This window comes from Nematolebias whitei, chromosome 23 (genome assembly GCF_014905685.2).
Source record: "Nematolebias whitei isolate Nwh7 chromosome 23, NemWhi1, whole genome shotgun sequence".
Taxonomy (NCBI): Eukaryota; Metazoa; Chordata; class Actinopteri; order Cyprinodontiformes; family Rivulidae; genus Nematolebias; species Nematolebias whitei.
In genome coordinates this window covers 17286532-17295501 of record NC_056520.1, presented here as the reverse complement: position 1 = coordinate 17295501, position 8970 = coordinate 17286532, and the positions used below count along the sequence as shown (strand labels likewise).

General features: G+C 41.3%; 2 protein-coding genes across 3 annotated transcripts in view; both read right to left on the bottom strand.

Annotated features, from left to right (window-relative positions):
* LOC119428914 (transmembrane protein 237B) overlaps positions 1 to 3024 on the bottom strand; it is a 15955-nt gene extending 12931 nt beyond the window's left edge. Inside the window, exons 1-2 of one of the 2 annotated variants that reach the window (XM_037696613.1) lie at positions 2882 to 3024; positions 2654 to 2689 (exon numbers count right to left, since the gene is read on the bottom strand). In XM_037696613.1, the coding sequence (XP_037552541.1) occupies positions 2654 to 2689; positions 2882 to 2902 (57 nt within the window). In that variant the 5' untranslated portion in view covers positions 2903 to 3024. The remainder of the gene's footprint in view (positions 1 to 2653; positions 2690 to 2881) is intronic. The other variant, XM_037696614.1, reaches the window with a different exon arrangement.
* A 636-nt stretch (positions 3025 to 3660) lies between these two features.
* mpp4b (membrane palmitoylated protein 4b) overlaps positions 3661 to 8970 on the bottom strand; it is a 27187-nt gene continuing 21877 nt past the window's right edge. Inside the window, exons 16-22 of the mRNA XM_037696649.1 lie at positions 8428 to 8469; positions 8178 to 8351; positions 7949 to 8029; positions 7285 to 7378; positions 7020 to 7128; positions 6804 to 6938; positions 3661 to 3974 (exon numbers count right to left, since the gene is read on the bottom strand). Of these exons, the coding sequence (XP_037552577.1) occupies positions 3783 to 3974; positions 6804 to 6938; positions 7020 to 7128; positions 7285 to 7378; positions 7949 to 8029; positions 8178 to 8351; positions 8428 to 8469 (827 nt within the window). The 3' untranslated portion in view covers positions 3661 to 3782. The remainder of the gene's footprint in view (positions 3975 to 6803; positions 6939 to 7019; positions 7129 to 7284; positions 7379 to 7948; positions 8030 to 8177; positions 8352 to 8427; positions 8470 to 8970) is intronic.

The window sequence follows — 8970 nt, the reverse complement described above, 5'->3', positions numbered from 1 at the left end:
CATCAAAAGATTCAGAGAATCTGGAACAATCGCTGTGCGTAAGGGTCAAGGCCGTAAAACTCTACTGGATGCTCGTGATCTCCGGGCCCTTAAACGTCACTGCACCTCAAACAGGAATGCCACTGTCAAGGAAAGAACAGAATGGGCTCAGGAATACTTCCAGAAAGCATTGTCAGTGAACACAATCCACGTGCCATCCGCTGTTGCCAGCTGAAACTCTACAGTGCAAAGAGGAAGCCATTTCTAAGCAAGCTCCACAAGCTCAGATGTTTGCACTGGGCCAGGGGTCATTTAAAATGGAGTGTGGCAAAATGGAAGACTGTTCTGTGGTCAGACGAGTCACGATTTGAAGTTCTTTAGGGAACACTGGGACGCCATGTCATCCAGACCAGAGAGGACAAGGATAGTCCAAGTTGTTATCAACGCTTCGTTCAGAAGCCTGCATCACTGATGGTATGGGGTTGCATGAGCGCTTGTGGCATGGGCAGCTTGCATGTCTGGAAAGGCACCATTAATGCAGAGAACTATGTTCAGGTTCTAGAACAACATATGCTCCCATCTAGACGTCATCTCTTTCAGGGAAGACCCTGCATTTTTCCACACATAATGCCAGACCACATTCTGCAGCAATCACAACATCATGGCTACGTAGGAGAAGGATCCGGGTACTGAAATGGCCAGCCTGCAGTCCAGATCTTTCACCTATAGAGAACATTTGGTGCATCATAAAGAGGAAGGTGCGACAAAGAAGGCCCAAGACGATTGAACAGTTAGAGGCCTGTATTAGACATGAATGGGAGAGCATTCCTATTTCTAAACTTGAGAAACTGGTCTCCTCTGTCCCCAGACGTCTGTTGAGTGTTGTAAGAAGAAGGGGGGATGCCACACAGTGGTAAAAATGGACTTGTCCCAACTTTTTTGGGATTTGTTGACGCCATGAAATTTGGAAACAACAGATTTTTCCCTTAAAATGATACATTCTCTCAGTTTAAACTTTTGGTCTGTGATTTGTGTTCTATTCTGAATAAAATATTAGATGTTGGCACCTCCACATCATTGCATTCAGTTTTTATTCACAATTTGTTTAGTGTCCCAACTTTTTTGGAATCCGGTTTGTAAAATGCTATTATAAAATTGAAAAGTTACCTATAAAGTTATCAAAATTTCACCAACAGGCTCTCCTGGCTTCTCCAACTACGTACTACATTTGGAACAATGGGAATATTCTGTATAAGAATAAGTCACTTCACTATAAAAACTGGATGGATAATGGAATTATGCTTGTCCAACAGCTGTTAAATGATGTCATACATTTTGTCATACACTGAATTTCTGACCAGATTTCACACACCTGTAACACCTAAAGAGCATGCTGTAGTTTTTGATGCTCTACCAAACTCCATGATGCGACTCTTCAAAGGAACAAAACCTCATCATTCATCTACAGATCAACTTAGAAGCCTCATAATGCTAGGTGAAATGGATAAGCACTAAAAAAAAAAACATGTTCCAACAAACTTATAAGATCATGTCTGCAGAAGATTACTTTACCTCCTGGTAGATTTTGTTTTGGTCCTCTACTTTTGGAGAAATTAATTGGAAACAAGTTTGGTTAAATGGGGAAAAATTTTGCAGAACAAGTTAAAGAGGTTTCATATAAAATCAATCATAATGTAAATGGTAAATGGACTGTATTTATATAGCACCTTTCTATCTGATCAAGATACTCAAAGTGCTTTACACTACAATCTGTGCCCTCATTTACCCATTCATACAGCACTCTATATCTATACAAAGCTAACTGAACAAGTCATTCTAAAGAGACTAATCAGTGCTTTATCACATTCATACACCGACGGGACACACGTCGGAGGCTATGAGGGGTTCAGTGTCTTGCTCAGGGACACTTCGGCATGTGACTGCTGGTGGATTCGAACCCCCAACTTTTGCACTGGAGGACGACTGCTCTAACCACTCAGCCACAGCCTGTTAAAAAAAAAAACACTGGAAAGATTTAAACTTGATAATGACTACTCGTGTACATTTTGTGAACTACACATGGAAACCCAACATTTTTCCCCCAAACAGCTTACTCCAAAGTGGAACAAACCTAGTTATGTGGTACACATGGAAACAATCTCTCATTTATTCCATCAGTGTAATCACACAAAGACATTCTGGACAGATGTACAACAACTCATACAATAGAAAACTGGACAAATAATTCAACTCGCAGAGAAAGACATTATATTATGCTTCGATGATAATGATTTGGACAAAGACTTGATCTACTTCACCCAACTTCTACTTCTCCTGGGAAAACTCCACATTCACAAGAAAAAGTGGTCAAACTCCAAGACAAACACTTCAGCAAGGAACTTTAACACATACAGCACCACTGTTAAAGGACTTGAAAACAAAAAGGCAATGAAAACCAACTCACTTCAAGAAAAACTTGATGTGAATTTATCTATATAACATGTAAATAGATTGTTTTGTATCTTTAGACTTTTTTTTACATTTCGTACCATTTTATAATCATATTGTTCTTTTCTATACTTGTATACTACTACTTTTGTACCTGCTAATATGGCAGACACTTGTTTGTAAAATTGATAAAGTTTTGTAATAAAAACAAAAAATGGATACTGACCTGTGGAAGAGGAGGCAGCTCCCTGACCCTAGTTTTCTAAACATTAAAAGAAAAACCAACGAGGAGTTATAACAATTTATCATATTATAAACACATCTCAGAGGCTTCAAACTAGCAAGCTAACACTGGAAGTCGGCACTTCAAAGACTAATTTAAGATTTAGCTGTTTCCTAAACAACTCATTTAAAATGAGCGAAGAGGAGCTGCTATTCATAAATAAGTACCTACATTCGAGTCTCCCGTGTCCATTCTTCGATTTTTTTTACTTAAAAACTCAAAATTAATTATTCTTCCGGCAACATTTTCGTCAGCTTACATCGAATTTATGAGAAACACTCGTTTAAAGCCCAAAAAGCGACGTTTTCTTTAAAAGCGACGTCCGTTACCCGGATGTACTTACGTGCAGCACGTACGAGCTTCAAAATAAAAGCTCCCCTTCTTTGTGAAAATCAAGAGAGTCTTCTAAATGACTAAATGGAGACTCGTTACAATTACTAATATTACTGTACGCGTTTCTTTATTAAAGTTAAAAACGGATATAAATATGTCACTGCCTCTGCTTCAATTGTTCTTTTGTTATACTTTATTTTGAAATCCTTCCTTCTCACACATTATAGTTTTAATAAAACGAGGCAGAAGCTCAAGAAAAACTACCAAACGAGTTATTTATTCAAGAAACATTTGGCATGCAATAATAAAAATTAGGCTACAGTATAACATTGAAAGCAAGTCCGAATAACATTAATACTTTATTTTCTAGATTGTAAACACACACAATCACATTCATATTTGCTAATTGTGAATACAAGAGTATGGAGCAGAGCAGAATTTTTTTGTAAACACCATGTAGCTCCAACATAACTAAAAACTGATCGGAGCAAAAAATTAAAACCATGACAGACTCTGACACAGTTTCAGGGATTTCTTAGGCTTCAGTCCAGCTTTGTATCATCAGGGATTTAAAGCAAATTAAGAACCAGATTTCACCAAACACGCAGATCAAAGTATTTACATTTTTTGCCTCAGACATCCAATTGCTGACCTTCCAGGCTGAGATTCTTCATCTTTGCAGAATTATTATTTTTTTTTCCATTGACCCAAATTAGTTTTTATGTCCTGCTTTCTGCTCTCACTGTTCGGCTGTGGGTCGTATCCAGCTGGCAGGGACCCACTGAGGCTCATCCTGCGCCTTACTCACCGCTGTCAACAGCTGGACACAGGAGTCCTGCAACTCATCGTTCACGATCACCTGATCAAAGAAGTGCCCGAGCTGAGATTCCATCTTCTTCGCCGCTTCCTCCATCTCTTGGAAATCTTCATCCTGTAGACAGAAACCCCCAAATAAATCTGGTTCCAGTTTCAATTTCTGGTATAGTAATGTTACCAATAATAACCTTTTGAATTTATGTAGCTCACATAAAGTTTTTCTTTATATTTTCAGTTAATCTGTTTGGGTACTATTTGCAATGTGAAATGTATTACAGAATATCAAAGTTCATGCTCTATCATCCAGGTAAAAAATCCAATAATGGTCAGTCAGGTCATCTGAACAGTTTATTTTTTGTGTAAAGACATTTCGCCCTCTATCTGGAGGGCTTCATCAGTCTGAGGAGTCCCAAGTAAACTGTTTTCCCCACTAAGCAGTACACTCCTCTAGTGGAACGACCAATTTGCTGGTGATAAGATGGTTTCTGGGGGCTGTCCTGTCCCCCGTCGACTACTCCCAGGCAGGCAGACACAGCCAAAGTGGTTCAAGACATCAAAGTTCATGCTCAATCATCCAGGTACAAAATCCAATAATGGTCAATCAGGTCATTTGGACAGTTTCTTTTTTATGCAAAGACGTTTCACCCTCTATCCGGAGGGCTTCATCAGTCTGAGGGGTCCCAAGTAAACTGTTCTCCCCACTAAGCACTCCTTTAGTGTACCAACGAGTTTGCTAGTGATAAGATGGTTTCTGGGAGGAGGAGGAGTCGACGGGGGACAGGACAGCCCGCAGAAACCATCTTATCACCAGCAAACTGGTTGGTCCACTAAAAGAGTGTACTGCTTAGTGGGGAAAACAGTTTACTTGGGACTCCTCAGACTGATGAAGCCCTCCGGATAGAGAGCGAAACATCTTTCCACAAAAAATAAACTGTCCAGATGACCTGATTGACCATTATTGTATTACAGAATATACTCAACAATGCATTGTAAATACATTCTCACATGTTGTAGTGTCTCTGGGCAAGACACCTAATCCCCAATTGCTCCCCGGGCACTTGCATATCTGCCCACTGCTCCACCTGAGTGTATCTCACATGTGATGGGTTAAATGCAGATAACTAATTTCACCATTGTATGGGAATGTACAATGAAGACAATCGCAGGCTTCCCTTCCTTAAATTTGAGTCCCTATATTTTACGACACTGGAAAGGAGTTATTTTTCTTCATATTCATCTTCATCTTCTATCACTTATTCATAGTCTAGCTGGGGAGGTAACAAGTCCAGAAGAGAAACCCAGACATCCCTCTCCTCAGTGGCATGTTCTAGCTTGTTCTGGGGGGACACTGAGGTGTTCCAAAGCCAGAGAAGATACCCAATCTCTCCAACATTTTCTGGATCTTCCCCGAGGCTTCCTACTGGAAAACCTCTAAAGGGAGATGTCCATGAGATATTCTAATCAGATGCCCAAACTACCTCAACTGACTCTTTTTGTTGCAGAGAAGCAGCAGCTCTGCTTCGAGCTACTTCCAGATGATGGAGCTCCTCACCTTATCTCTAAAACTGAACCTGACCACCCTACGAAGGAAGCCCATTTCGGCCGCTTTGTATCCGGGATCTCCTTCTTTTGGTCATGATCCAACCCTCTGACCATAGGTGAGAGTTGGAGATAGACCAGTAAATTGAGAGCTTTGTCTTTTGACTCAGCTCTTCCTTCACCACAACAGACCAAAGCAATGCCCTTATTACTGAGGACAAAGCCCCATTCCATCAATCTATCTCCCGCTCCATTCTACCATCACTCGTAAACAAAATGCCCAGATATTTAAACTCCTCTCTTCACCCAAGAGTCCAAGATATAGGGCTGCAGTTCCGACGACATGATTACAAAATCGATCAACAACCTTTGGCCTGAGGTGACCTGATAACAGATACACTTATGAACCACCCTATGCTCAAACATGGTGTTTGTTAGGGAGTATGGTCAACCAATGCTAGAACAGCGGTCCAATTAACACCATTCTGGTTCAGATCAAGGAGGCCTTTCCTCCTAATCACCTCCTTCCAGATAATTCCATCTTTACCCACATGGGCATTGAAGTCACCCAGTAGAATAAGGGAATCCACAGATTGCATCACTTCCAGGACACCATTCAAAAACCCCAGAAAGACCGGGTAATCTGAACTGATGTTTGGCACATAAGCACAAATAACAGTCAGAATCTTCCCTCCTGCAGCCAGAAGCTGCAGAAAGGCAACTTTTCATTCACCAGGGAAAACTCCAACACCAAGGTATCCAGCCATGGGCTTGTGAGTATCCCCACCTCTGCCCAATGTCTATCTTCCTGGGCAACTCAGGGGTAGGAGAGATGCCAGCCTCTCTCCAGAAGTTGAGTTCCAGAAACTAAACTGTGCATAGAGGTGAGCCCAACTATATGTAGTTGGTAGCGCTCAACCTCACACACAACTCCGGCTCCTTACCCACCAGTGACATACTGTCCAAAGTCCCTAGAAGCAGTCTCTGCCACCAAGAACTGGCATACCGCCCTCACCTGCCACTCAACTTGCTTTGCATCCAACTTTGACAGCCCTCCCTGCAGGTGGTGACGGTGGCTTCCTATCACTTCTTTGGGCTCAACCCGGCCGAGCCACAGGAGCCAAGGCTCGACCACCAGTTACTTGCTGGTGAGCTCCAATCCCCCACCTCACAGGCCTGGCTCCAGGTAGGTGCCCCTGCTTCCCTTTTCTGGGTGAGGTATCCTGATTACTCTGTTGTTGATCCATCGAGGTTTTTGAATCACTCTTAGTCTGAACCCTCCCACAAGGCCTGTTTGCATTATTTTGAGTTATTTTTAATGCCCTATAGTCAGACGAGAAGACAAGCATGAGAAAAGTGACTTAGACCAGCTTGGACAAATTTAAACAACCACCAGGAAGCATACTTTAAATGGTCGGTTGACGTAATAGTTGGTGGTGATGTATGAGTTCTCTCTGGTGACCCTGAGGCGCTCCAGAGGGGGAGGCTTTATGTAGATGATGAAGGCTTTCAATTCATGGGTCCTCACTGCCTGCACAGCCTAAATATTGAGACAAAGTCAAATTAAACCGCTTTGATTTTATTTTAAGCCAGAATTTTTTACGTGTAGAACTAGACTCACGTTTGGCTCGATGTCAACAATGCAGATCTTCCCTCTGTTCAGAACTTCCTTCACAGCATCGATGCTGGTCCCATAAAGATTTCCTTTGTACTCACCGTACTCCAGAAACCTGTACAGACATGAGTTCTTCTCTTTTGACAAAACATACAAGTACTAGCAGTCCTTAACGTTAGGTTGAAGTGTTTAAAATGAATAACTTCAATGGATAAAGTCATTCAAATTCAGTGAAAGATGCGTTTTAAAACAGAAAAACCAGCAACCGCACCTGTTTTTGTAGATCATGTTGTCGAAGACCTCCCGACTAGTGAAATAATACTCTCTGCCGAACTCCTCGTATCCTCGGGGAGTTCGTGTGGTGTCTAATCACGGAGGAAGAACAAGTCTGAGACTTGACGTTATTTTAATCTGGTCAAACTTTGCAAGTAATTTAATGTAAGATCTCATGATCTGTTGGCACCAGGAGTATGTGTTGGGGATGAATCTAAGCTACTACCACACCAACTTTTAGCTCAATATCTGCAAAGCCCACTGAGTTACAGAAATGTTTGTGTTGTCTATGTCAATGGTTCCCAACCCTGGTCCCTGAGGAACACCACCCTGCTTGTTTTAGCTGCTCCTCTGCTCCAATACACCTGATTTGAATTAAAGGGTGATTAACAGGCTTCTGTCAAACTTAAGTAATTACAGAATCAGGTGTGTTGGAGCAGAGAAACAAGTAAAACATGTAGGATGGCGTTCCTCAAGGACCATGGTTAGGAACCACTGGAGTTCAAAAAGCTGTGGCAGCCATCTTGAATTAGGTTGACTCCAGTTAGTCAAATGGATATAGATGTGTATCCAGGGTTAATTTCTGACAAACAAACAGACACAAATATGAATTTCATGACTTTTGACGTAAGTTGAAACACAAAGTGATGACTGGTACATACGAGGTACAGGTCCATGGAAAACATTTGGGTTCATTTCAATCAAACGCCTCCGGAGTTCGTTCACACCCACACCTGACGGGCCTGAGGAGGAGCATGTTTTCTTATTTATTATCAAAAATACTGAAAGTTTCCTTACACAGAAATACATGCAAGGGGTGTTATAACTAAGAGTTAATGTTTTTGAAAGAACTCTAGAAGCGGCATATTTCAAACTGAGTTGTTTTGGCACCTGCGAGGACGATGAGGCGGTGAGCATTCTCCGGGTGGCGTTGGTAATGAACCACCTCCTCGTAGGGGGTGCTGAGGGAGTTGTGGCAGCTGCTCGGACAGCGGGTGTGACAGGATGGCTGGGTGGTGCTCTGAGAGCGTCGCCGACACAGACGCATGCTGCGCCTGAAGCCCGCTGATGGTGAAATCAAAGATGTTGGAGACCAAACATTGAGAAACAGGTGTTTCTGCTTTAGAGTTTAGATATTCACCCAAATATACTCCTTCAATGTTGCTGCTGAAGTCATCCTCTTCTGGGAAACAAGAGAAGGAACAGAAAGAAACATTCACATTCTAATTTTCAAATAAAATCAGCAGTTTTGATGTGATAAAACTTCAGTAAATTAAAAATTTGCATCCTTTGAAGGAATGCATCCTGCCTGCAGAATTGCACACTAAAGTTTGATCCAATGACTTTAAAGTTGTAAAGTTTGTGATAGAAACAACTCTCATTGACTACCGCACCCATTTATCTCAAACTCTGTGAAATTCACTGACTTGAAGCCATTTTTTGTGTTTGCTAAGGTCAATTAGCTGTAGCAACCACCTTAAATTGTGTTGACTCCCAAACTTAATCAGATGTATTTATACACCCAACAATTATTAGCTGGGAGATTTATTGAAATCAGTGCAGTGATTGATAAGATTTTTTGCTAACAGACACATAGGGTAGAATCTAACAGGTAATGATTAAGCTTTCAGAAAAACTAAAATAAAATTGTACAATATACTATATATATATATATATATATATA